The following is a 27,974-nucleotide window of genomic DNA, read 5'->3' on the forward strand; positions in this document are numbered from 1 at the left end:
AGGCAAGACCAGAAGCGCCTCCTGCCAAAAGCGTTCCATCTGGAGAGGCCCTGCTGCTGAGAAGGCAGACGGCAAGGAGGGGCGGGGCGGAGCAGGGGTGGGAGCGTGGCTGCTGGGGGTGGTGCCCCTGCTCAGCTTCAGACATCCATGCGGATAGCCCAGGTGGCTACCCCAGAGTCAAGCAGGGGCACGGGCGTTGAGGATGTGGGGCGTTGAGGTTGTGGGACGTGGAGAACTGCACCACCCACCCCTGCCCAGAGGCCAGTATCTCCTTGCCATTGCCATGGGTCCTCCCACCCAACAGGGAGCTCTGGCCTGGTCCCTCCATCACCCAGTCCCACCCCCTTCCCACCCCCTCCCCACGCTCCAGGTGCTCCAGGTGCCCCCCCACCGGTAGCAGAAAATAGGGCCAGGGGCAGAGCGGAGGGAGGGCCACAGCAGCCCCTAACCCCTTTGTTGGTACTCACATTTCAACAAACCAAAGGGAAAACTCAGAGCACTGCGCACATCTTATTGGCGTGAGGAAGAAGGTTTATGACAGGGTGGAGGGAAGGGAACCCCGCAGACCAAACAGAGACAGACACAGAAAGTCTTAGAGAAACCCACACAGAAAGATACTCAGTGAGACGTGGGTTGTGACTGAGACAGAGTCACAGAGATGACTGAGTACGAGACAGGGACCCTGAAGACAGGGAGACAGGTGCACACACCCCTGAGAAACAAAGGGGCCCCCGCGCCTGTTCCTTCTCTCGCATCCTTCCTGGAATCTGTGTCTTTTCCCTTAGTGTCGGCCCACCCCTGGTGTAAAAGCGTGAGCAGGGATGGGCAAGGGCCTCCTCCAACCAACACCGAGAGATGCTGGAGATCCCAGGTGAGGGGGCTGAGGGTTCTAAGGCCAGAGAGTCATGAGCTCAGAGTTCCTATAACCTCACACCTGCCCTGAGAGATTTCCATGCCCCCCAACCCCTGGCTTGGGAAAAAAAAAAAAAAAAAAAAAGGACAGCCAGGAAGCTAGGGGCTTTTGCTGGAGGTAGGGAGAGAGAGTGGGTCTGGGGTTCTCTCACGCATCGTCCATTTGTAAGTTCTGCTGAGGTCTTGCTCAGCAACTACAGACCCTAGGCAGGCACGGGTTCAAGGTGCTTGCTCCCCAAACCTGGGGCAGGCGAGTCTGGCACCTTGGCCAGTCCCTGGGTGTCTGGACACTGGCAGGCCCCAAAGCAGCAGGATTCTCAATCCCATGAGGCTCCTCTGCGAGGCGAGCTGGGAGGGGTCGTGCGTCACCTTCTGCCTGGCATCCTCCGAGAAGTGTGATGCTGAGACCCGGGGAGCCCCGCTGGTTGGGGGTCGCTCCCCCTCCCCCATGGGGCTGGACTGGTCTGCTTCATGCGTGCTCTAAAGGCTGACATGCTCTCGAGGGGAAAGGAGGTGAGGAGGGGGGTGGGAGTGCCTTCTCCCGGGCCCCCCCTCCCCAGCCCCTGGTCCCCTGCAGTCACAAGGCCAAGGTCAAGCACGACTCAGAGAGATGTGGAAAGACTACCGACCAGCCATCTGCTTCTCCTTACTCCTTCTCTTTTTCTCCAGTCTCCGAAGACGCTTCTCCTCCCGCCGCCGAGCCTCCTCCTCCTCCTGGTGCTGCCGGCACTTGTGGAAGTTCTCCACCACCACGCCCACAAACATGTTCAGGACAAAGAAGGCCACAATGAGCAGGAACGAGATGAAGTACAGCAGCATCCAAGGGTTGTGGTTCATGACGGGCTGGTGGGGATCAGGAAGGACAGGTGGAGGCATCAGCCGGAGGAGGCGTCAGACCCGGCTGCCTCGGGGGCTTCCCCACAGCCTGGGCTCATTAAGACGTGCTCTGCAGACTGGGTTAGCTACAGGGCCTTAGTGGGAGATCTACATGAGTGATGTGGCTTTGGTGTTAAGCAGGAGGGAGGGGCGGGGACTGTGGCAAAGGAGAGGTATAGGTATTCTATCAAAAGGGGTAGCTGCTTCCTTGTTCCAGTAACTCCTGCCCTGAAGGAATGCAAGCCCCATGTTCCCAGATCCTTAGACTAATCCTGAGCGGGTTCAATTCTGGATCTGTACGTGAAATCCACTAATGTTTAGATGTTTGCCGCTATTCAAAAAAGTGTAAACATGCTGCAGTCCAACAAAACATGCCAGGATTTGGCCTGCAGGCTGCCAGTCAAAAAGCCTCTGCTGTAAAGGATGATGCCTCCTTGATGGCATTCTGTCAATCAGCCTCCCTCTTTCTGTCCAGGGCCCACACGCCATCATGCCTAGAGTGGCCTGAACCCAAAGGTGGATCCTGCCTACCGTGGCCCTACCTGCTGGTCCACACCCACGGCATCCAGCCCGTCGTACATGATGTCCACCCAGCCATCCTTCGAGGCCAGCACGAACAGGGACATCAGGGCCTTGGGGGAGGGGAGGAGGAGAAACCATCTGAAACCTAGGCTGTGTGGCCAAGCCACCCACCACCTGTCCCCAGAGCATCTCCTGGCAGCAGCTCAGGGGACCCTCGCCTTTCAGAGGTCAGGCTTGAGTCACACTGCGGGCCCCTCGAGAGCTCTCTGTCCCAGAGCTTTGTGGCTGGTGTGAAGCCAGAGGAGCCCCAGGAGATGACCAAGGCCTCTGACCTTGGCCAGGTGGAGGAAGGGACACCAGAGCCCTGGAAATCCAGGAAGCAAAACCAGGCCGGGGCTGGGAAGCAAACCAGCAAAAGTGAATGAGCAATTTCATTTTCTACGTGGCTCTGTGTTTGTGAACGTGGACAAGAAGGGGTTGCCTCGACAGTATAAATGTGTCCTGTCCCACGCTAACCAGAGGCACACATCGTCTCATTGCGCCCTTCCCATGGAAGGCATCGAGCCTCCATGGAAATACCAGGATGACCCATGCATCCGCCAACGAGGTGGGGGCCCTGGCAGGTCAGCTGTCCCGCACATCGTGACGAGTGGACTTGGGTCGTCTCCGGATGCCTGCGACTGCCACCCCCACCCCCACCTCGGAGCATGGAGCTCACCTGGCCGAGGTTGTCAAAGTTGTACTTGTGCCGGACCCACCGGTAACTGGCCTCAGCACAGTCAGATTTGTTGGTGATGTTCCTGGTGTCCTCACCTTGGCATACGAAGAACTTCCCTTTGAAGAGCTAGACACACACATACCACACACACACACACACACACACACACACACACACGCCAGGAGATAGAGCTGAGTGAGCTGTGGCCACAGGAAACCCTGAGCTCCCCAGCCCCACCCCTCCCACACAAGCCCTGGGGCCTGAGAGCTCCCGAACACCCTGACTAAGGACCCGGTGTGCGGACAAGTCAGGGGAACACCGACAGGAACCCCCCTGCAAGCACCCTTTCCTCTGGGCTCCTGGGAGCCAAGGCCCTAGAGGAGAGAAGGTCAGTGGGGCAGGTGCTGGAGAAGGACAGAGGGAGGAAGGGGAACTGTCACTGGTTTTCTGCAAAGGGTGAAGCCAGTGGCTCTCCAGGTGGGGTCCCTGGACCAGCAGCATTGGCATCATCTGGGAACATGCTAGAAATGCAAACTCTTGGGCCCACCCCACTCCCGCTCTGGGGGAGGGGCCAAATGACGTGGTTTAATGGTGTGGCAGGCTAGGGATTATCAACTCCACTTTACAGATGAGGAAAACAGAGGCTGGGGGAAGTAAATTCACACTCAACTAAGGGTGAATAACCAGTAGGTGGCAGAAAGGGGCCTTGAATTCAGGTATTTCTGACTGGAAAGCTCCCCCTCCTTTCATAACACACCAGGCTATGACTGTGGGTGGGGAAGGGAATGGGGGGGGCCGGGAGGACCAGGAGGCCTCGGCAACCCGCTGAGGATGGGCTAAGTCTACTGGAAAAGCCCAGGACTGGGCTCCCAATGGCTCCCTCTGCTCATTCAAGCCATTTGGATGTGAGGAAGGGGAAGGGGCACTGGTTATGCTAAGAGGCTCCACACAGGTTTGGCAAATGTACCCCAGCCTGGTCCCTGGGGCTGGAGAATTCTAGCAAACCAGGAACAGCCCTCTGCCCTTGGCAAAGAGGACACTCCAGGAAGCCAATGGACAAGAACGGGAGGGGCAGTAGCCACCCAGGAGCTACCCTGCCGCCCAGACAGTGGGCCGTCTGCCCTGAAGCCAAAACAGCTGCAGCCAGGGGGTTCTGGAAGGCTGGGGTGGAGGGGCTCCCCGGCTCCCGGGGGGGCGCCTGCCGAGTCCTGCAGGCAGCTCCTGATCTTTTTTCCCTCCCAAACCAGTTTCCTCCCTGGGCCAGAGGCCCAGTTTCCCCAGCAGCCCCCACTTCCTGCCTTGTCTGGGGTCTGCACCCTCCTGCCCGCCAGCTTGCCGCTAACCTGGCCCAGCTGTCTGGGCCCTGGATCCCCAGCTCTGGCCTACAGCCCGCTCAGCTCGAGTGGCGGGGGGGTGGGGTGGGGGGAGGGATCCCAGAGGAGACCAGGCTGGGGCCACTTCTGTCCTTCAGGGCACGGGGTGGGAGGGGGGCAGATAGAACAGTCTGCAGCCTCCACGGGTCAGCAGCCTCTCTGAGGCCCTCGTCCCCTTTGGGGACCTCTTCTAGGCTCCGAGTTTTCTGCAAAACGCCCAGGAGGTAAAGGGGACTGAGGCCTAGGGCCTCAAGGGAAGTGTCCCTGCTTATTCCTTTCTGGAATCAAGACAGCAGCAGCAGCAGCTCGAGCCTCAGCATCCAATGCCCAAGAGGAAAGCCCCAAGTCGGGTTTTCACTGCCACCCTACACCCAGGCCTCCACAAACCTGCACCCCCAGGATGCCAAAAATGATGAAGAAGGCACAACAGATGACCACGATGTTGCCAATGGGTTTCAGGGAGGACATCAGCGTTTCCACCACCAGCTTCAGACCCTGGGCCCGGCTGATGACCCTGGGGAGGGACAGAGGGAAAAAGAGGGCTTCTCTCAGCTTGGAAGCTCCCCGGTCCCTTGCCCTGCTGCCCTTACCACCCATCTGGGTTCACTGGTCCCCATCCTGGACTCTAGCTTTCTGGGCTCCCCGTGCAGGTTACTCCTGCCCCAATCTCTCCAAGTCTCACCCTTACCTCCCCTACCAGACCTCTCCACTCCCAGATGTCAAAGTATGACCTGGTAGGCTGGGGTGGGAAATCAGCTTGAGAGAGGTGGGACCCAGGGATGCAGTGTGTTGTGGGGACAGGGAGGCTGACCTATAGGGGGCATAGAGGGTGCAGGCAAGGTGGGGATGGTGGTGGGAGGTGGGTCGGCACTAGTCAGTTGGTATTATCCTCATCCATGGAAAATCCTGACATGGGAGTGGGAGGTGGGGTGGAAGGTGATTGTGGGACAGCAGATTCCCCCCTGGCAGGGTTAGCTGGCGGGTGGTCCCTGAGAGGTGTGTGAAGGCAGGGAGAGGAGTCTGTCACCTCCCCAGGGAGGACGGTCACCCCCCACCCCCAACAGTGACACCCAAGGGAGAGCTTCAGCTAAAGGCTAGGAGGGCCCTGCCTGCAGCCTCTTATTTTGGGGCCTGCCCAAGGCCAGAGCATGGCAGCCTCGAGCAGTCTGTCCTGTGGGGAGGGTGATGGTGGGGGCATGCTCAAGGAGGGAAACCCCTGGGGCCACGGTTCAAGCCAAGTGATGCCAGGGTTCCCTGTGGGGGTCGCAGGCAGGAAGCAGGGGCTCGTGGGGATCTTGCTCCACTGTGGGCTTGTTGGAGCTGTCCCTAAGGAGGGCGCTCGGCCAGGGACGCACCTGAGTGGGCGCAGGGTTCGCAGCAGCCGTAGGACCCTCAACATGCCCAGGATCTTGGTGCCGCTGTCGGAGACCATGGACACCAGGATGTCGATGATGGAGATGAGCACCAGCAGCCCGTCGAGAACGTTCCAGCTGCTACGCAGGTACGCCTGCTCCCCGAAGCACCAGCCCAGCGCTACCACCTGGGGACGCCCGCGGCATCACTGTTGCCGCCGCCTCCCTGAAGTCCCCAGCCCTGGCCTCCTATTGGGATCAATCTCTCCAACCCCTTTCACCCCAGGAACCAGAGAGCCCCAAAGTAACACCGACCCCCTATTACCTTCACGGTCATCTCTGCCAGAAAGACTGCGGTAAAGATGTAATTGGAAAGGGTCAGGAAGATACGTTCCTGCAAGAGACAGCAGGCACGTGTCACCCACTAGGACCCCCCTTCGTAAGCCAGGGCTGCCCTGCAGACAGAAGCCAGGAAAATGACTCAGGAAAATGACTCCCACCTTCCCCAACAAGGCAGGCGACCTCCTCTCCCCAGACCTCTCTGTCTCTCTCTCACACACACAGCCACTGCCAGGCCCCCTGACTCACTTGCAGCTCTGCGGACAGTCTGAACAGTGCTGCCTCCTGCCCCCCAAATGGCTTGGAGGAAGAAACTGTCCCCCAACCAGTACTGTCATCTGAGTCCTGTATCTCAGAAACCCTCAGAACTGGAGCAGGGTTTACCTTGATCTCTGACCCCCCTCCTCCTACTCTCCTCCCTTCTCCCCGCACTTGTTTTCCTGCTGTGTGGCCCAGAAATGGAGCCACAGGGCCAGCAAGGAGCTTGACTACAGCCTGGGCCTCCGTTGGCACTGTATTTACGGAGGCATGGATGGGGGCAGGGCAGGAAAGAAGGTGACCCGGTCCCCTGAAGTCTGCAGGCGGAGTCCATCCCTCAGTGGCCAGGAGAGGGGTGGAGAGGACTGGAGAGGCAGCAGGCAGAGTGTGAGTGTCAAAGAGTGTCAAAGAGAGAAACGGGGAAGGGAAAGAGAGATGCGGGTGCATGGCAGACCAAGAGATAGAGGGGCCGAGGGGAAGATGGGGGGTGAGATGTGGTGACAAGAGGCAGAGGGCTCTGCAGCGAGGCCCGGGGCAGGTGGCAGACACAGGGACTGTGTGACCAGGCACCCTTGCTCCAACCCACAAAAGCTCCAGCGGTAGGGATCCCTCCCCCCACCTATTTCCAGGCTGGCCCTCCATTCAAAAAGGTTCCTCCGTCCCCACCCTGACCCAGCTGGAGCCCACCCTCTGGAGACTAGAAGCCCAGGAACCCAGAAATCTGAGGGGCTGTGTGGGGGCGCAGTGAGGAGGGGTGAGGGCCCACCCTGGGCAAGTGGGGCAAGACGCCGTAAGGGGCAAACACTGTCTGGGGTAGGGGTCTATGATGCCCGGCTGGGGAGACACAGCGCCCAGAACCAGCTGCACCTGAAAACCTACTTGTTTGTGACCTGGCAGGACCAAGAGGAGCAAAGTGCATCTTCCTCTCCCCAACTCTCCATTGCCTGTGGGGTAGGCCAGGCAGGATGTCTCCCCCCATCAGCACAGAGGTCAAAGGTGAAAACCAGACCCTTTGCAAGGGAGCAGGGGAAGCAAGACCACTCAGCCCCAGTGGTGCCTCTCTTGCTGTCTGCATCACTCCAACACTCGCTGACCCATACCTGAGCCCCCCAGGTCTCTGGATCCTGAGCATGTGCTGTCTGCAAATAGCCGGGAGTCAATGGGGCTTACTTTTCACCCAGGTAAGGAGAAGGGTGCATCCCCCCCCAACCTGGGCTGCTACAGAACAGAAGGGAAACAGAGGCAGAGGCAGGAGATGGACACAGGAGGCAGCCCAGGGTGCCAGGTGCCAGGGAGGCCTACAAAAGACTCCTGGCTCCCTCCTTCCACATCTGTCTGGGCCTCCTGGCCCGCCCTGCTGGCTCTCTGAGCGCTAACCCAGGAGGGGACCGGCACCAAGCAGGCACTCCACAGCCCCCGGCTTTAGTCTTTGGTGACTCACAGCACTGTGGGGGTCGATCTTGGGACGCTCCATGGCAATGGTGATGCAGTTGAGGAAGATGATGACAAGGACCACATGGTCGAACATCTTGTGGGTGATGATTCGGTGACATAGGAGGCGGAACCTGCTGGAAGACAGGCAAATGCTAGGCAGGAGGTGAGCAAGATGACGCTAAGAGGCCTCGCCCCGCAGCCCTTCCCCCTCTTGGGCCCTCCCAGCCCGGGGCCCCTCTCTCACTTGCCCCTAGGTCAGAGGACACTTCTGGCATCCCCGAGATGGGATCACGGGCTCACCCCCCAGGAGGAGAGGTCAGGGACCCCCTGCTCACCTTGACTGAGGAGGGAAGATGTATGCCGACCAGGAGTCTCGCTCACGGCAGCAGGCAGGCAGCCGGGCTCGGATCCAGACTCTTATCCGCTCCCCTCTGCTCTGTAGAAGGATCGGGGACTTGTGTGCACGGCCGGGCCCCCAAGCTCCCCGAGCCTGCCCTGCTCATCAGCAGTTCGGTGGTGCTCGCTGGCTGTCCAGCCTCTGCCGTCCTTCTCTTCCTTTATTCCTGGGACCCCCATCTCCCTCTCAGCTCCCTCTTGTCCCCTGAGCACCGCTCACTTCGGTAATCTCCCCCCTCTTCCCCTGCACTCCCTCTCCCAGGCTCTCTGCTCTTATCCTCTCTGTCTCCAGCCCGGCCCCACCTGCCTGGCCTCCTTCTTCCCTTCCCCATGGGGCTTGGAAGCCATATCAATTATCAAACATTGTCCCCATCACAGCTGTCTGTTCAAAGACACACCTGGGACCAGGAGACACTGGCCCCCTCTCTTCATGGGCTAACCCTGAGGTCCTAGGTCCCTGTGCTCCATCCCTGGGGTTAGAGGTGGTGGTGAGGGGCCCGAGGAGGGGTTGAATGGGTAAGGGCGGGTGTGAAGTCAAGGCTGGTGATGAGGTCAAGATGGGAGAAGGGGATGGGGAGGGCATGGGTTTGGAGAGATGAGTGATGGGTATTTCTGAGTCACAGGGGGAGGGCCATGAAAGATTCATACGCATCTGCCCGAAACCATCCATATCCACCAGCCCCGCAGATGACGAGGATCTGGGGCTCGGCGGGGCGGGCGTCGGGAGGGAAGGGGCTGCTTGGCGCTCAGCTTCAGGACTGGCCCCCCTTGAGATCCCGGGGGCTTGAGGGGGTATGACAGCAACTCCCCGAATGCCACAGAACCGGGACAAGCTTCTCCAGCTCCCCTCACTCAAGGTCAGAGGTGAGAGATCACTGCGCCCATGGGAGCCTCACCAGGTTGCCCTCGTCATCGCCATCGTCCCCGTCCAGTGGGGGGTCATCAGGCCGCAGGGCCCGGGCCAGGCGCCCCGCAGCCGACTTGCCATTACAGTCGTGGTGCTCGGAGGCTGAGCTGCGGCCGCTGGCTGTGCGATGCAGCGCGGGCACCCGCAGCGTGTCCGGCAGGTCAAAGGAGTTCTTGGCCTCCCGCTCCAGGGACCCCCCATGGCGCCGGTCACTGCCCACCGGGCTGGTCCTCTCTTCTTCAGAGCTCTCCTCTTCGTCCTGGCTCTCTCGGCCCTCTCCTGACAACAGGGACCTCCGCTCCCCACTCGGGCTCCTCCGCTTCAGGCTGGGGGCGCGGCCCAAGCTGTTCCGACTGGAGCGCCTGCTGGTCCAGCTGCTGGCTGCACTCCAGGGGCTGTGTGGAGAGCTGCGGGCACTTGGCTGGTGGGGGGGGGAGTCAAGAAGAGGGTGGTCGCCACCAAGACCTCCCAGCCTTGCAGCCCCTCCCATGCACATTGTCTCCTGTGAGCCTCCCTGGCATCACACAAGGTATCGAAGTGTAAGGAGGAGCCCTGGGTTCATATTACTTACTCCAACTAGCTGTGTGACCTTTGGCAAGTTACTAAACCTCTCTGTGCCTCTGTTCCTCGTCTGTACATGAGATATGACACTGAGACCTATTCCTCATTTAGCTGACTGGCAGTATAAAAAGACGGCAGGAGCATGGGCCCTGACGTCCGCTTCTGGATGAAAGGGCTGGCTGTCACCTGCTCACAGGATGCAGGGCATCTCACAAATCAGTTTGGCCATCTGAGACTTAGATTGCGTCTCTAAAATGGGGATAATGAAGATACCTCCCTCACAGGCTTGCAATGAGGATTCAATGCATTTAGAATGTTTGTGAGCGGTGTCTTAGAACAGTGCCTGGTCCAGGGCGCCTGGCTGGCTCAGTTGTTAAGCATCTGCCTTCTGCTCAGGTCATGACCCCAGGGCTTGGGATCGAGCCCTGCATCGGGCTCCCTGCTTAGCAGGAAGCCTGCTTTTCCCTCTCTCACTCCCCCTGCTTGTGTTTCCTCTCTCGCTGTCTTTCTCTGTCAAATAAATAAATTAAATCTTAAAAAAAAAGAACAGTGCCTGGTCCAGAGTCAGTGGGGTTTGCTATTCTTACGATGGGGTATTAAGAAGATAAGGAGCACCCTCCCCTTCCAAAACAAAGTCACTGAGTTAAGGGACCGAAGAGTAGGATTAGAACACGGCTCTTCTGCCCCCGAGACCAGAGCTCTACACCTGTCTGCGTTACCAGCCCTACTGACCTCCCTGGGGGTTGTCCAACCTGGGGCTCAGAGGCCACGCCCTCGGGCCCATCTGCTTCCCTCCTCTGTTCCCTCCTGACGTCTGCGCATCTCCCACTTCCCAGCATCCACGGGCACCCCGTACCGGTGACTTCATCTCATGGGCTGCCCCGGGCTCAGCAGACCCGCTGCTGCTGGTGCGGCGGGAAGTGGGGCCCGGCACCTCCGCCAGGCCGGTGCTCGAACTCTTGGGGAGTGACATGGGCGTGGCAGCCGTGTGGATGATAAGAGGGGGCAGCAGGTTCCTCCGAAGCTCCGGGGGCTCCCCCAGGGACACCACTGCTGGGGGAGAGAGGGTGAGACCTGAGACCACCCGAGGCCGGGCCAGGGCCAGGGACGGCTCCCCCAGGATAAATACTCACAGGCCAAGCGCTTCTTCCTGTCCCCATTGCCATCCAAGCTGGGTGAGAAGAAATCAGGCTCCGACTCGGACTTGGTGGCGTCTCCCTAGGGTGGGGGAGCAGTGGGCTGTTAGGGCCCCGGCCGGGCAGAACTTAGTGGGAGGGACTCAGGTCTCCTTATGTCCACACGCACACACCACATATATGCTACGGGAACCAGCAACCACGGCACGAGACATGCACTGGCACAGGCCAGACCACGCAGGTATGGGGCCCAGAGCTCCCCAGGGCCCCCGACCCCCCTGCCTCCCACCAGCCGCACCTCAGAGAAGGCCACGGCTCACCCCAGAGCCTGTGACACAACCAGCCTGGCTGGGACTGGCTCCAGGAAGGGCTGAGGGGAGATGGGAGAGTGAGCCGGCAGGTGGGTGCAGAGGCCAGAGGGAGCTGGGGACCTGAGTGAAATGGTCACTAGAGCCTAAATTCCAATTTGAGCCTCTGCTTTCCTTCCATGGCTGCCCTACCCTGGGCCTCAGACCTGAGGACCCCAGAAGGCGATTGAAAGACCCCAGACAGAGCAGCTCAACCCAAGGAGGCCACTGCAGGGCCTCTGCTTCGTCCCCTTGTCTTCCCCAAGACCCCGCCCCTTCCCCTGGCCCCATTTGTACCTCCGTCCCTGTCTCTGGGGCAGTTTTTCCTTCTTAGCAGGTCAGTAGGTTCCCTCGTAATTACGCACTTCTCCTTAAGAAGTTATTAAGAAATACTTGATTGCTACTTTTGATAAGGACATAAATATTGCGTAATTGGCATCTCAGGGGATCATTTTCATTAACTAGGTTTACATCCCTAACGAGGCCTTTAATTATCGAGCGGGATCTCCGGGGGGCTGCTCGGGATACACAGCACCGTGGGGTCCCGCAGGGATCCTGGCTCCAGCCCGCAGTTCCCGCGCCCGTGCAGGAAACAGCAGAGCAAAGGCTCGGCATGGGTGCCAGAACGTGTCCGGGAACCCCTGCCGGGCCTTCCAGGTGGTCAGGGGGCCAGAGACTAGGAAGTGGATTTAAAATTCTGGTACCTTCCGGCAAGAAGCACCTCCACCCTCACATCCTCCAAAGACTTGTCCTGAGCTGAGGCAGCTTGTGGGGGTCTCCAATAGGGGCTCAGGTCAAGGGGGAGGGGAGAGAGATGGGGGAACACGGTCTGTGGCCACGGATCCCGAGTCCACAGGGGCCCAAGGACGTGGACTCCTCGGGGACCTCAGCGTAGGCACACACACGCGGTGTCCCCCACACGTGCACACAGATGATTCTAAGTCCCTTCCTTCTCCCGCCCCTCCACCGGGCCAGCAGGGGACGGGAATGTTGCCCTTTGCAGACTGATGGGGGCAGAGGCAAAGAGACTCCTCCTCTCAATGTCCTCTCAGGGAAGGGTGCGGGGGGAAGGGACTTAAAATCGAAGCAACCTCACGACACCAATGACCACCACAGCTACCACAGTTGCACAGCAGCTGAGCGTGAACACGACCACAGAGACGCGGAGGCAGAGTGGAGGGGGCACAGGGCACGGGGAAGGGGGGCATGCCGACTCGTGATCGCGTACCTACCCCCTGGGAGTCGACAGGCAGCTGAATACAGCTTAACTGTCCACTCGCATCTTCCCGTTTGCTGATTTCCTACAGGGAGACGGGGAGGCAGGGGACGGGCGCTGGTCACAGGCGCTCAGGCTTTCAGACATCAGCAGTGTCGAAAGAGGATGAAGAAAAGGGTGGTGCAAACCAGGCGGGGGTGGGAGGAGGATGAGACACCAGGGGGAAGGGGAGGAGGAGAAAGGGGACAGAACGGCCTTCCAGAATTCAACCACAGGCCCTCGGGCCAGAATGAATCTGAAGGGTGAGGGCAGAGGCCAGGACGATGGGGAAAAGGGCAGGGAAGGAGACTGAGCCCCCCGATAATCCTAATAACGACAGCTACCGCTCACTGAGGGCGTGTTAGGCCTCCCAAAACTGCCTTTTTAATGCCACCAGCTCGCCTCTCGCAAGGTGGGAAAGGAGTACCACCAATGTCCCCTTAGGGGAAACACCTGAGGTTTGGAGAAGCTAAGACAACTGCCCCAAGGCATGCAGAGAGTAAGAGGTACATCTGGGCCTCCCAGCTGAGTCTCCAGCTCACCTTTTACTGGCCCCCCACTGGCAGGGGGCTTGGGGAATGGGCAGACAGGGCGGGAAGGAGGAGGGGACGCAGGCAGAGGCTGGGAGGAGGCTGAAGGCTGGGAGCTGGAACGGGCGTCCCCACTCCCACACGCCCAGCCTGCATCCCTCCAAATCAGACCGGGTCCAGCTGCTCCCACTGGGATGGGATGTGACAAGTAACACTGGGATGACAGCTATGATGTTGTTTAATATCAATTAATGGCCTCACACAGGGCCTGCCGCCTGTTCATTTAATTAAGTGTGTGGATGATGAATATACAGGCATTCAGGGCACTGCCCCCCGCAAGTCTGGCAATCATCAGCGGAGCCAGCCCAGCCCCCTGGGGCTTCTCCCTCTTACCTATTAGCCAGGTGGCAAGGCCAACCGGGGGCTATCCTTAAGCCCTCCTGCTAGCAATGCCCCACAAAACGGGGGCGGCCACTTCCTCCACCGAGGTGGGTTGCCTCATTTGTAAAAAAAGCCGACCATCACAATAGCAAAAAAGCAGCCTCTCCTGCCAGATAGTGGGGCTGCCTCAAAGTGACACGTTCAACTCCCTGAAACTCATACACGAGAGGGCAGGTGTTTCTGGAGGCATCCAGGTCACTGGCATTGAGTGACTAGGCCTCCCCTTCCCTATCCAGGTGCTGGCCTGCTGCATGCAGGACAGCAGGCAGGTGGGCCAGCCCCTCCTGTGGGTACCCCAGGGCCACGCCACTGCTTGCCCTGACCCCCATCCCCCAGAGGAGGGTGGATCTGGACCTCCTTTCTCCATCCCACTCCAGACCTGAAGCACCAAGCCCTGAGTGGGACCCTCCCCTACAGACATCTGTGCTTGGCTGGTTGGGGAGGCTGTGGCCCCAGGCCCGACCCTGCCCCCCTCAGGCTGGGACAGCCACAGTCTCCCAGCAGGGCCAGAATGACCTGCCTGGTCCCTAGCAGCACTTTCACTGCTGCCTAGCAACGAGGCAGGCCCCTGGCTCCTCAGCACTCCATTTAACAAGGTGTTTGCTGAAAGGGGTGGTGGTGGGGAGGGGGCTGTCAGCTCAGGGCACCTCCAGGCCAGCAGAGAGGAGGGAAGTAGGCTCGAGGTGTTTTCCATGTCCCTCTATGGAGTTCCTCAGGAATTTTCCTGAGGACATCTTAGCCATCAGGAACGATGTGTTGGAAGGGGCTGCAAGACCCCTGTCCCCTCTCGGCTCCTCTTGCCACAGGCTGAGGGCTGTGGCTGAGAGCGGGGGGGCGTCCACAGAGATCCTGGTTCTTAGGGGAGCACAGTGGCACCCCTTAACTTTCCAGGCCCCAGGGACCCCCCAAATGTGTGGCTTGGGCCTCTCCACAAAGAGGCCCAGCCATCCCCACAAGCAGGCTGCACCTCCCCCCAGCTGTCCTCACCGCCACCCTGGGGAGGAAATGCCATCCTGGATCACTACAGAACCCGCGCGGCTGGCAGCAGGAGAGGGCCGGCATGGGCCAGATGCGCCTGCGCCCCCCCAGCCCAGCCGGCCTACGGGGAGCGGCCCGCCCTCACCAGGCTGGGAAAGAGTCGGAAAATAGATTTTTGTTTTTCCACCGTGTGCCGAGTATTTATAGACCAGGCCGCAGCGGGAGTTTCCATCCGGGTCACCCGGAGAGAACTGGACCAAGAGCTTTTCTACGCCCAACCTGGAGCATTTCTAGGTTGGGTCAACCTGCCTGGGAAAGGTGCCCGGAGGCTGGGCTGGGCCGGCCCGGAGCTCGGGGGAGAGGGGCAGAGTCGAGGGAGAGGAATGGCACGCCGCCCTTTGGGCAGAAGCTGAGCCCGGGCACAGCAAGGGCAGGATCAATGCAAATCAATATTAATTGATGACGCTGCCTGTGACGAAGGTGATGGAGCCTGGGCTGGAAATAGGACGCTCATCTCTGCCGTGCCTGCAGCTAATTGGGCTCATTTCTCACCCTGGGCAGCTTAGCCCTGCCCGGGCCCCGGTGGCATCTTCATCAGCTCAGCTGGAGCTCAGATGACTCGCACGCAAGCTTCCCCCCACCCCTCAGCTCAGATGGATCCCCTCTGGATGTCCCCGAGATCATCCATGCTCAGGATCCAGCCACACCCTCGGTCAACTTCTCTAGCTCCCCAGGGAAGGGTCTAGCTAACTTTGATGCTGAAGCCCAGCTGAAGTCAGCCGCTGACCTGGGCCCGGGGGGTCCCCCACAACCACCCTGTCTCCCTGGGGCCGAGGGGCTACCCGAGACCTGGAGACTTCCACCCTAGCCCCCCACCCCCACCCCAACGCCCAGCCCGATGGGCATTTTCTGCGAGACCTCCCAGGCTCCCGCAACTGACTGCCACGGGCAGAGGGTTACCTCCGCCTGGAAGCCCTCCACCAGAATGGCGACGAGCAGATTAAAGAGCACGTAGTTGCCGAAGGTCATGAGGGCAATGAAATAAAGGGCAGCCCAGGACGACGTGGAGGCCATGCCGTTGTAGAGCACCTTGTTCCAGTCCTCCTGGGTCAGGATCTGCAGGCAGGGGCTGGGGCTCAGTGCCCTTGCCCAGGGACACCGCCCCCGCCCCCCAACCCTGTCCAGCCCTGCCTGGTTACCCTGGCACCTGAAAGACGGTGACGATGGCCCAGAGCAGGGAGTCGAAATTCTTCCGGTCCGGCAGCGTGTCCCCGTCCCGTTCAGATGCAAACTTGCAGCCGAAGAGATGCATGCCCAGGATGCTGAAGACACAGGAGCCACAAGACGGGGGTCAGGGCAGCAGCGCCCCCTCCCCCCGCCCCTCAGGCCCTCCCCACCACCAGCACGGGCGCCGCACCTGCCCTCACCTGAAGATGAAGATGAAGAGCATGAGCAGCATGCAGAAGGTGGCCACGTTGTCCATGGTCTTCATGAGCACCACGAGCTGCCGCTGCAGTGCCGGCAGGAAGCGCACCAGCTTCAGCACCCGCATCAGGCGGAAGGTCCGCAGCACCGACAGGCCACCCCCCTGCTGGCCCACGATCTCCCACACGCTGCAAGGAGGGCAGGGAGCCTGAGCCCCTGCGTGCTCTCCCTTCCCCCGCCCCTCCCTCAGAGAGGGCCTGGCAGCATTGGAGGGCCTGGACAGGCCCACTCGGTGTGAGCACAGGGGGGTACAGGTGGGCCCCTGGGCCTCCAGACAGGAGCCCTTGAGAGGGACAGAGGGGACGGCTCCACCCCTCTCCACCCTCAGGCCCAAGATCACACACCCGGGGCGCTGAGAGCCCTTTCCCAAATTCCAGCCAAGGCTGTGGCATCTGGTTACGGAATGTTTGCTTTGTTCTCTCCTAATGAAATCAAAAGTCGATTCCAAAAAGCAATAAGGCAGCTTTCCTGACTCCGGGACCAAGGGGGACAGAGCACTTTCCCAGGGTCTTAGAAACCCTAAAGCAAGTGGCGGGGGTCTGAGATGGTTTCCAAGCACTTTGCAAGCAGGGACAGCTGGCCCGACCTCACATCTCCTTCAACTCCCCTGCAAAGCCAACTCCCCAGTCCTCACTCACCCTGGGCCTGCATGGGGTCAAGGGCAAGAAGTGGAGAGAGAAGAGTGGATACCAGACAGGGGTCTGGTCAAAGGAGACACGAGGCCAAGTTCAGCCTGAGCAAGGTAGGGCTGAGAGAGGCTGGAGGGGATAACCCTCCACTGGGGGAGCAGCAGGGCCTGTGGGTTGGTGCGGGGCAGGGGGCTGACTCCAGACCCCCAGAAGCCATGCAGAGGAACAAGTTGCGTGGCTTCTTGCCCCACGGGCATTCCTCTAGGCGAGCAGCAGTGGAGGGGCGGTCCTACCTGATGACAACAATGACACCATCGAAGATGTTGTAGGGGTTCTTGATGTAGCCAAAGGGACCGTACACCAGCAGCTTCAGCAGCATCTCCAGGGCAAAGAGGCTGGTGAAGACGATGTTGCTGATTTCCAGAGCGTTGGTCAGCTCCTCGGGCTGCAGGGCAGGGCGGGGAATGAAGCAGCCAGCACTCATGCCCGAGCCCCTCATCCCTGTCCTCCCTAGCACTGGGCCACTGGGAGAGGAGCCATAGGAGTAGCAAGCTGGGGCTGGGTGGGTGAGCAGGGGGGCCACGGTGGTGGGGGACACTCAGGCTCCAGGGGAGGACCCTCCCCCAAAGGGTCCATGATGAAATGCATTCACGGACAGCCGCCACACAAAATCCCAGGTCTGGGTCTCAGATCCTGGGACCACAGGGCTGAGCTGTAAGTTGTGCCCACCTCCCACTAAGACCTCTGAGACCCGTCTCGTCCCATGCTGCCATGCCAACCTGGCAGGCCAGGACCAGCAGCACAGTGATGCTGGCCGATGTCAGAGGGTGACTGCCAAGGCCCCACACGCCTACACAAACACACTGCCACACACAAAGTCACATGTGCTCTACGATTACTCTGTGGACTTGGCAGCCTTCTCCTGGACAACTGTTGGCTACGCTGCTTCCTTCCAGACACATGCATACACTGCACAGCCCCACATGGTCCACACACAAATTCACGTGTGCTCACAAACACGTGAACATGCAGGCACACGCACACAGACGCACGCATGTGTGTGCAAACATGCTGATGGGCAGAAGGGAGACTCACAGGAGGGTTGTCATAGACAAGGAGCCACCGGGAGCTGCTACCTGAGACTTGGACATCTGGTTAATTCCCAGCCTGTACCCTGTCCACTCACTATGTGACCCCCAGCAAGATTTTCCACCTCTCCGGCCAAATGTGAAACACTGGTAGTCATCCCTTCTATGCTTCTACCCACGGTCTGATCTTGGGACCAGAGACGCATCCTAGAGCGCTCATCAGAAACGACACATGTCTGCTATTCCAGCTCACTAGTTACCTCGCCCCCCTCCTTCTGTTAATATGAAGTGCCTACTGTATGCCTAGCAGTGCCTCAGATATTAAAGGAACTGCAGAAACACGCCCACTGTGCTTCCTGCCTCCCGGAGCCCAGAGTCTCACTGGAAACAGGTTGTGCACAAAATAGGCGAATAACTACAAGTGGCCTGAGATTCTTAGATGCCAAAATAAATTATCCAGACTGTGAATCCAAGAGCCTAGGGGAGAGACGGTGAGGGAGGAACACACTGGGAAAGCCGTGGTCAGGAGGCAGTGCTTGAAAGGGACTCTGAAGGGTATGTGGGGTGTCTCCAGGGAGAGGGGCGCAGGGCTGGGCTGAGGGCTGGAGATGCGAGAGGAGACCTGGTTGGCTCAGTGGAGCCCACTGTCTACCTTATGGGTTGTCTCGATCCCCCAAAAGCCCAAGTTTCAAATCAGCTTAAGAAGTTTGAATTAAAATAAATAAGCAGATGAAGCCCTTGGTCCATTGGCCATCTCTCCCTGCTGACCCAGCTGTCTCACCTGGCAGGCTGCCCAGGGAGGTCACCCAAGCATGGTGCCAGGCCAGGGAGCCACCAAATGTATCCTAGTGGCCTGACTTTAGGGGGCCAGCCTGGGTAGGGGAGACGTGGTAGGAAGGGCCTTCTGACTGGCAGGTGAGGAGTGTTTGGGGGTCAGTAGTGACTCCAAAGGAGAGACGCTCTCAGCCTGTGCTTGGATTCTTTCCAGAGGCAGCCCTGGAGGGCAGAACCAGGGTCAGCAGGCAGGGCTGAGAGCCAGCTGTGGGGACCAGTGTGGCAAGGAGCCCATGGGTCTGGCAGATCTCAAGCCAATCCTTGCTCCCCAGACTGCAAGTGGGGGCTGGAGAGGGCACTGTCTCCTGACCTAGTGCGTGGGGCGCAGAGAGATAGGACCTTGGGTCCCCGCAGCATAGCACAGCGTGGGTGATGGGGAAGGGTCACTGTCAGGGCAGCGGGAGCTCAGGGCTCAGACCCCTCTTGATGAAGCAGATCTCCACTCTGGGCTGCCAAGTGCCATCTGCCAGGGGACTGTGGTCAGTGATCCTGCCTCCCCGTCACTGTGCCCCCTGCCCAGCTGTCCATCCTTGCATTAGATAAAGGTGATAAGCACAGACCACACAGGTGCGACGCCGTGGAGGGGGGCGGGTTCCCAGGCTCACCCTGTGTCTTGCCTCACGCCACCCACACGGTGGTCCCGGCACCCTCGTTTTACAGACAAGCAGAAAGGTCAAGAGCTGTTGAGTGACCGGTTCAGAGTCACAGGGCAGGAACAACCAGGGAGTGGGCCCCGATCCCAGCTCGTTCTGACCCTGATAATACTGGGCAGTCCAGATTCAAACCCACCCCTGCTGACAGCAAGGGGCGTGTGAATCCCGACCCACGGAGGGATGGAATTCATAAGGTGCCCTCCAAAGTATATAAAATTACATTTCACATGAACTTAGATGTATGAAGAAAGAACAAGTTGATCTGAAAACACAGCCGAGGTGCACGTATAATGGGTGAATTTTCCAGCACACAAACGATGCCTCGGAAAGGGGGGCCAAAAAGAAAAATTAATAAAGTGTTTTTTAAAAAGTAGCTGAAAGCACAGTAGCTTTTGGTATCTCGAATTGACTCTATCAGTGACTCTTAAAAGCACACCCAGCACTGGGCATGTAGAGGGGGTATTTCTGGCCTTTCCTGATATCATCCAAGGGGGTCACAATTGTCTGTGCCTGATGGCTCTTGGCTCATGGACACCTGCACACCGAGCAGGAACCTCGTCAGAAAGATTAGCACAGGGCTCCCCCAAGGCCTGCGTCTTCGGTCCCAGTTAAGGGGGCGGCAGCAAAGGTTGGAGTCCCCGCCGCAACCCTCCAGGCAGCTTTGGGACTGGAACAGCGGGGGGAAAGGAGAACCAGGTGCTGTCCCTCAGCCTGCCCTCCATCTCCTGCGCACGCTCCCTGCGCACACCTTAGGGCCATGCCCATTTCCTCCCAGGGCTCCGGTATCCCCTCATAATCCATGGGAAAAGGCTCTCCTCCCCGAGATAGGTCTGCCCAAGTTACTAAATTGGAGGCTGGGAATGTTCTGCAAATGCAGGACCAGGACACAGAGACACAATCTTAGCAACACGGTTGCCCCAGGGACCAGAGCCATGATCACAACCACTGCAGCAGCAAAGGGGAGGGGAGGGAGCCAACTTCTGCTAGTCCCCTCCCAGGGCTCTGCACTGGCTGATCCCTCCCTCCCAGGATTTCATTTCCTCCAGGCCTTGAAGACAGCCAGGTAAACTGAGACTCCAAGAGGTCTGGTGACCTGATGGAGCTGGCTTAGGAAGGTACAGAGCAAGGGATGCTGTCACGTTCCCCTGCATCTTCCCACAATACGCCCCCCTACTCCCAGAACCTGTGCAACTGCACACAGGGCTATCAGCTGTGCGGCCCATCAGCCGCCCCCTCCTGAACTCTCCCCTGCTGCCAGCAAGTCCCTTCTAAGGTCTGGACCGTATCCTCCTTTCTGTTCATGGACATCAAGGACCCGTGGGGGCTTTAGGAAGATGAGGCCAGGCAGCCTGAGCTTCCCCCTACCCCCCACCCCAGGAGGACCCAAGCTCTTCTCTGGGAGGGTGCTAATTGTAAACCCCCCATCTCCCAACACTCCCTCTCCCCTCAGCCTGTCACCTTGGAGCAAACGTAGCACCCTATAAACTGCTCCAGACTTCCCAGCATCAGGACTCCCCTGAAACCCATCACACCTCCAACAACCAACCCGTAATGGGCCCACTATGTGCAGCACACTGACAATCACAGTGTGGGGTTAAACCAGAGTGTGGGTGGCCTGCCAACTCTGAGCCTCTCTGCCTGTGTGACCTTGGACAAGTCCCTTAACCTCTCTGATCCCCAGTTGCCTCTTCTGCTAAGCAGGGCAGCCTCACCTCATGGCCGGGCTGCTCTACAGGACACAGGAGTTAAAGACTGTGAAAACACCCAGCCCAGAGCCATGCTCAGCCAGCCCCATGGGCACTGACAGTGGAAGCAGGCCTCACACGTGGCAGGACGGGACACCTGCAAGGCTACACCGAGCACCATGCTGGGGCAAACACCGGGAGAACCCCAGGAGCTCAAACCCAGCTGGGGCCAGCATCAGTGAGAAGAAGAACCCTGCGGAGGGCATCCCCGGCGGAGGGGAGCATGAGCAGAGGTGCAGAGCAAGGAATGCACAGAGACCAAGGATCCAGTGGTTCTCCCAGGTCAGAGGGTGGGAGGGGTCCATGGGGGACACGGCTGCAAGGCCAGCAGGGCCCAAGCAGGATGGCCTTGACTCTGCTCCACCACCAGGGTTGGACTTGTCTCTGCCCACGACACGGCCACTGGGGCTTCTAGGCGAGGGAAGGGATATGCAGAGCGGTGTATTAAGACGATTAATCTGGCTGCAGTGGTGGCAGCATGCTGATGGCTCAGAGACACGGAAAGATGGAGACCAATTAGGGGGGTACTGCAGCGGTCCAGGCAGGAGGCCTGGGAGCTGGCTCCGGTACTCAGGGAAGGCGAGTGGGGCGGACAAGCCGGGCAACCGCTGAGCAGAAGCCTGTACGGGTCACCCCAGCCCTGCCCAAACACCCCCTGTACCCTCCTCTCCTCAGCTCCCACAGCTCCGCTGACCTGGAAATCTCTGCTCCCCAATGCTGACTCCCTGGCTCACTTCCCCTCGGCTTTTTATACTTTTTTTTTTTTTAAAGATTTTATTTATTTATTTGACAGAGAGAGATCACAGTAGACAGACAGGCAGGCAGAGAGAGAGGGAGAGAGGGAAGCAGGCTCCCTGCCGAGCAGAGAGCCCGACGCGGGACTCGATCCCAGGACCCCGAGATCACGACCCGAGCCGAAGGCAGCGGCCCAACCCACTGAGCCACCCAGGTGCCCCTTCCCCTCGGCTTTTGACAGTCCTGCCTGATGCAGCCCCACACCTGGAAGGGGAGGTCCAGGCAGGGCCTCAGTGAGGGGGCAGGGGTCACTGGGACCTCTTCCTCCTTCCTCCTCCTCCAGGGGAAATAAGGAAACCCCTGGGTGGAAAGTCCAAGAAAGTCCACAGGCACCCCCATACAGGTCATGGCCTTGCTCTCCAGATACCCCAGAAGCTCCCCAGGAGCTCTCCATCGTGGAACTCTATCTCTCTGGGCAGATCTCCTTCCAGGCCCTCATGTCCCCTGGGCCCTAGTGCCCCCTAACTAGGGGTGGCTTTGGCACTCCCCCACAATCTCCTGCCAGCTCCTCAAAGCCGCCCCAAGTAAACACACAAGCAGAGTAGGCCCAGGGCACCCCCAGTGCTCACGCAGCCTGGAGAAGGCCAGCCCGAAGCCCCCGCGACCTCAACCCCTGGAGCTGGGACCCCCACCCCTCCCCTGCCAGAACCACGTCTGGGCGAAACCCGAGGTGCCGGTGAGGCTGCCCTCATGCCCCAGACCTGGGGGGGCGGGTGAGAGTCAACCCGCCCCCCCACCTCCACCCCTGCGGCGGCTAAGGAATGGCTGAGCATTGTTCTGTCACGAGCCTGTGCTAGCCTGTGCCGACTGGATAGGGCAAGGCCAGCTGGGGGTCTCAGGGCAGCTAGCCACCTTCCCTCACCACCCTCTGCTGCTGGGGCTCGGCCTCTCCCCAGCTGGAGCTGCTCCGGACCCTCCTCCTCTCCCTGCCCCCCCAACCCTGTCCCTATCCCCTCTCCCCGGGCCCTGCTGCAGGGGGCTCCCCGGCCCTCCCCACAAACACTTCTGTGACCTGCAGCCTCCTCTCTCCTCCCCTCCTCCACCTGCACCTCCATCTCCCTCCACACACACCTGGGCCCCTGGCCCCCGGGCCTGTCCATCACTTATCCCTGTTTCCCTCACTCCTCCAATCTCCTTTCCTGGCCTCAGAGCAGAGACCACCCCCCACTGGGAGTGCAGGCTCAGGCCCCCCACCCCAGCCCCAGGGCCCAGCACCCCAGCTCTCTCCAGAATTTCTTCCAAGCCCCCCACCTACCAGTGCCCCTGATTTCCCCGACCCTGTGGGGGCGCCACCTCCTGTCCAACTAGGGTTCCTCTCCCACTGCCTTCCCCCCCCTCCTGAGTTCAGTCAGACCCACTGTCTCCCCTTGCCCCGAAGCTCCCTGACCCCCATCCCTCAGCTGTCACTGGGGTGCAGACGACACGAAACAATGTCCCGCCGAGCCCTTGGCTCCTCAGCCCGAAGAGCCAGCCTGCCTGATAGCATTCCCCGGATGGCCCGCGTCCAAACAAACCCTCTCACCCCCTCTTCCAAACCTGACCCTTCCCCGACGGCCAGCTCCATTACCCTCCAGAATGCTGTCTTGGAACCTGGGACTTATCTAGAATTCGTGTGGGCCCTCATCCCTCCAACAGCAGGTGCTGGGCCCACAGACCCCGCCAATGGAATTACTGCCCCCACTCCTGGTTCTTTCCACCAGCACCATACTTGGGGCCCTCACAGCCTCTGATCTGAAGGACAGAAATAGCCCCTGGGCCCCTCCCTCACCCCAGCCCGCACCCACTGGAATCTCAGGCTTCCTTCAACACGGCCGGACTCCCATCTCTCCTGCTCATACACCTCCAGTGGGGGTGGGGGAGGCAAGGACTGTCCTTCAGAGTGTCCCATGGCCCCCTGGGCCCTTCCAGGCCAGGCTGCCTGAATTCCCCTTCATCCTTCCACCGAGACGTCTCTGCCCCTTGCCCCAGCTGCCAGTCCCACCTATCTTTCAAGGACCCCCCCCCCAAAAAGCCACCTCCTTTGCAAAGCCCTTTCAAGCCCCCACCTGGGTGTGAGCCTCTCTTCTCTGTCCCCAGAAGCCTCCCTTAAGACATTTGGCATAATCGTCCATGAAGCAGAACTTTTCAGCTAGAACCAAAATTTCTCCGGTGCGTCTGGCTCCGTCCCCCGCCCCCTGCCATTCTGTTATTCTATTCTAGCGTGCTGTGCTCAGGGGGAGGTGTTTGCTGGACTGGGGGAGCCTAGAGCCAGAGGGTGCCTGAGGGAATGGAGCGCCCCCTTAGCCAGCCAGCTCCGAAGCAGCTCACATTTCTTCCCCTACATCTGGAGAGACTTTGGAAATCTGGGGTCAGGGCGGCTCTAGAAGGATCTTCCCCCAACGTCCAGCTTGGCCGCAGCCTTGGTGCCTGAGCCAGGGCTCTTCTGTCTGGAGGCCAAGAACTCCTGGAAGGCCCAAGGTTTAGGCTTGGGGTGGGAGGTGTCCATAAGCCCTTGTCCTCAAGGGCCACATGTGATATGTCCATGCCTCTGAGTGTTTTCTGGGGAGAGAGTCCCCAGTTTTCAGCAGGATCCCAACGCAGTCTGTGAGGGCCCTCAAAGGTAAGACTGGCCACATCTGGATTCTCCTCCAACCCCCACCCCACTCCACCCCCAGCTTCCCCTGCCTTGAACAGCTGACCTCACTCACTTAAAAATAGAAACCCTCCCTGGACATGTATCTAGAATGACAGGATGGGTCCAGAGTCTGCGCTATGAGCAGAATCGTCACCTGCCCGGTCCTCTGCTGGCCTGGGCAGCAGTCCACTTGGGACCCTCCCTCTCTCTCGGCCCAGGAGACGGCTGGGCCATGCGCCCCTCCTCCACCTCTCTCTGTTGTCCCTCTTCTAGAAGATGAAGTTAGCCTCTGCTCTCAGCACCCCAGAGCCAGGAAGGGGGTGATTAGGAAACCCCTGTGTCCCCAGGACCCTCTCCCCATATCCACAATGTTCCTCCTGGAGCAGCCTGGCCCCAGAGCAGACCCAGGCAGAGATACCCTCTCTTCTGAGCTCCAGCAACCTACTAGTTATGGCCCGGGATATCCCACAGATGCCTCGTCTCAAACATCCTGCAACCCCGATCTGCTCAAGGCCCAGGGCTTCCACCCTGAGCAGGAACCTGGTCTCGCCGTGGCTGCTTCCTTCCCCATCTCCAACTGGTGTGGAGTCCTGCAGACCCAGCCACCTGCCAGCTCTCCTGGCCCTCTTCCCTCTACTTCCAGGGGCAGAGATGTAGGCACTGTCCGGACCACTGCAGTAGCCTTCTCCTTGGGCTCCCTGCCTCCTGTCTCCCCTCCTTGGCTCCAGACGACTTTCAATAGAACACAATAGAACACAAACCTGCTTGTATCACTGACCTGCTTAGAACCTCTTTTGGGAACCTATCACCCTCAGGAAAAAAATCCACACTCCTTCCTGTGCCTCTTAGGACCTGGCCCTGAATTTTTTTTCCAAATTGGTCTCTTGTTACTTGTCCATCCCAGTCCCCATCCAGCACCGCACTCATTCGGAAAGCCTTACAAATCTCTCAGTTTTGGTGTTCGTTGGGTGGCACCTCTGACCCTTCCCCACATTGTGCCCTCCACCCCACCCTTCACTGGTCACACCTCGCTCTTCCTTCAGACTCAACTCCCAGATCACATCCTGTGGGGATCTCCCGGAATCCCCCTCCCCCAGGCCAGATCCCAGACTATACCCACATCCCTCTTTGAGCGTCTATGGCATCAAGTAAATGTGACCGTTCACTTGTTGGTGACCTCTCTGAAAGGAAGGATGCAATGTCCTAGGCCTGGTATAGGCACACTTCTCCTCCCAACCCCACATTCAGTGACATTATGTTTCTATCTTGATGACAGCATTTACACCACGGTAATTGGCAAGCACACTAAACGCCACAAATCAGGACGTGTTCCCCCAACTCTGATGCGCAGGAAATGTGTGTGGGATGGATGGATGGATGGATGGATGGATGGATGGACGGATGGAAGGAAGGTGAGAGAGAGGGATGGTTAAATCACAGTAAGTTCCTTGCTCCGTGTTCTGCTTCCTCATGGATGGGGGCATGCACATGCTTGCCCTCCATCAGATCACACCTCCATCCTCAAGTGCTCCCTCCTCGGTGTCCTGTCCTTGTCCTCCTCACTAGTCCTTCTGGGAGAAACAGTCCTGCCAGTTCTCACGAGCCAATGGGTTAAGAGGTGGGGGAAGCAGGAGGGTGGGGACAGGATGGACCCTCCTGGGGTAGGGTTGGGTATGACAAGATGGGAGCTTCCTCTGCTAGTGGAGAGGGGCAGGAGGGGTGTCACCATCCTCAGCAGGGAAACTGAGGGGTAAGGTAGGTGACAGTGGGAGAGGACAGGCCTGGGGAGGGCAGCAGCAATAGGCAGGAGAGAGACCTGGGCTCCTTGCTGGGGAAGGACACAATATTAGGATCGACAGACCTCTCCCGACCAATCCCAGGATTAATGGACAGTATCTCCTCCTCGTTCTGCGTGCTGCAGGCACACCACCTTGCCTGTCAGCATGGTGCTGTCACTCTCCCTCGGGTCTTCCCCCCAACCAACTCTTGTCCTACCCTGGCTCCCCCTCCCCTGTCTGACAGGCTCCATCAGAGCCTGAGCCCTTGTCTCCAGCCCTGCCCAGCATGTCCTCATCTGCATCTGGGTCTCGTTCTCAGTCTTCAGCTCCCTCTCTGCTTCTCTCTGTCTCCGTCACCCCTGTGTCTCTATGCCTCCATCTGTCTCCATCTCCTCCCCAAGTGTCCGTCTCCCCCTCCCTCTCTCTGTCCCTCCTGTCCCTGCCGCTCGGTCCCCCCTTCTTTATGGCTGCCTCTTTCAAGGTCTTCGCTTTGCCCTCTGGGACCCGGTCTCCTGGTTTCCATCTCCCTCCGCGTCTCCGTCTCCCCTTCTGGGTCTCTGTCTCTCAGCACCTGTGTCTCCCCACCTCCCGGCCTGCCCCCCTCAGCCTGCTCAGATCCCGAGGCGCAGATGGCAGGACGTTCACGCCGCAGTGCCTGTGAGCACAGGGCCACGGCTGCTTCTGGGACTTCTGAGCACCCATGGCCCCCGAGCCTGCCAGGCAGCAGTCAGTCATCTGTCCCCAGGCTGCTGGGGACTCCCACTCAGCCCTGCGGGGCCTGCAGCAACCAGGGACTGGGGCAAACTGGCTCACTTGTCACGGAGTGGGGACTCCCTGCTGCTGAGGGCTTCGTGGGGGGTGTCCCCTGCCTTCCTCAGGAGCCTGGGCAAGGGGAAGCCACAGGCACCACTGACCAATCCCTTCTACTTCCCCCTCGAGGGGGTGTCCCTCTTGACATCTAACTGAAAGGCTTCTTGCTGCCACTTTGGTGGCCCTCAGTCTCTGTGACTCAGCGACTTCCCAGTGCAGCCAAAGCCTCCACCAGCAGCCTCCGCCAGGACAGGTTGCAAGGTGCAGCACCCCCCCCACACCCCTGCCAGGGAAGGGCATCTGACCTCAGCTGGAACTGGGCAGAGGAAGAGGAGGCTGAGGTTCAGGGTAATGGGAGGTTAGGCCTGCCACTGGCTGGGTCCCAGCGGCGGAGTAGGCTGCCCCCACCAGCCTGGCAGAGCGGAGCACCTCTCCCCAGGAGGCTGGCTGGGCTGGCATGTGCACACACACCCACGCCCCAGGCGCCCAGACACAACACACTCACCGCAGCACCGTACTCCCCACCTGCCAGCACCGTGGCTTGTGTCCTCCCCCTCCCTGCGCCTCACCTCCAAGAAGAGGGAATAGGGCAGAGCCACCTGGTGGGGGGAATGTTGAGGCGAGAGGAAGGGGTGCCAACATGGTGTGAGGGCAAGGGGGGAGGGGCTGGGCCTGGGGGGTGCATCTGGTTGGACTGGGCAGCTGGGTGCCCACAACATGAAAGGCACAGAGGGTGGGGGAGGGGATTCTGATCGCCTTAAAAATGAACATCTCACATCAGCTCCAGCCCTGGCTTGGACCTGTGCTCCCCAGCCTTGCCCCCCACCCTCCCCTGCCCTCCCCCATGAGGACCACCTAGCCACTGTGGCCAGCCCCCCCACCCCCAGCTCCTCCACATCACTGTCACACCAGGGGCAGGGGAAGTGCCTCATCTCAGCTCTCTACCAGAGAAGGTCAAGTTCTGGCAGCCCATTCCCCTTCCTGAGCCTCAGGGAGGCTGGAACACCCCGGAAAGAACACAGAAGCCTGTGGTGGCAGCGCGGACTGATGGCAACCCCCCCCCCCACCAGCTTTTCCAAGATTCAGCCAAGGGGTGACCTAGAAGACCAAACTGGGGCAAGGGGCTGCCTTCCGGAAGGAACTTTGTTGGGAGGCCCCATGGGGCCCGTGCAATCAGTGTGGGGAGGGCTGGGGGCAGTGGGGTCCCC

At 59.7% G+C, this 27,974-nt stretch overlaps 1 protein-coding gene across 30 annotated transcripts in view; it reads right to left on the reverse strand.

Moving 5' to 3' along the window:
- CACNA1G (calcium voltage-gated channel subunit alpha1 G) overlaps window positions 1-27,974 on the reverse strand; it is a gene marked incomplete at both ends in the record, with an annotated part of 61,574 nt that overhangs the window by 16,000 nt on the left and 17,600 nt on the right. For 8 of the 30 annotated variants that reach the window (XM_080826914.1, XM_080826912.1, XM_080826932.1 and 5 more), the window contains 16 exons: window positions 1,563-1,755; window positions 2,331-2,420; window positions 3,029-3,154; window positions 4,789-4,915; window positions 5,757-5,941; window positions 6,079-6,147; window positions 7,792-7,915; window positions 8,120-8,220; window positions 9,077-9,508; window positions 10,505-10,698; window positions 10,782-10,866; window positions 12,364-12,432; window positions 15,296-15,451; window positions 15,543-15,657; window positions 15,763-15,948; window positions 16,743-16,894. In XM_080826914.1, coding sequence (XP_080683040.1) covers window positions 1,563-1,755; window positions 2,331-2,420; window positions 3,029-3,154; window positions 4,789-4,915; window positions 5,757-5,941; window positions 6,079-6,147; window positions 7,792-7,915; window positions 8,120-8,220; window positions 9,077-9,508; window positions 10,505-10,698; window positions 10,782-10,866; window positions 12,364-12,432; window positions 15,296-15,451; window positions 15,543-15,657; window positions 15,763-15,948; window positions 16,743-16,894 — 2,404 coding nt within the window. Of the gene's footprint in view, window positions 1-1,541; window positions 1,756-2,330; window positions 2,421-3,028; window positions 3,155-4,788; window positions 4,916-5,756; window positions 5,942-6,078; window positions 6,148-7,791; window positions 7,916-8,119; window positions 8,221-9,076; window positions 9,509-10,504; window positions 10,699-10,781; window positions 10,867-12,363; window positions 12,433-15,295; window positions 15,452-15,542; window positions 15,658-15,762; window positions 15,949-16,742; window positions 16,895-27,974 lie in introns of all 30 variants that reach the window. The other 22 variants (XM_080826910.1, XM_080826931.1, XM_080826917.1 and 19 more) reach the window with 9 other exon arrangements.

The sequence above is a fragment of the Martes martes genome (assembly GCF_963455335.1).
Source record: "Martes martes genome assembly, chromosome: 16".
Lineage (NCBI taxonomy): Eukaryota > Metazoa > Chordata > Mammalia > Carnivora > Mustelidae > Martes > Martes martes.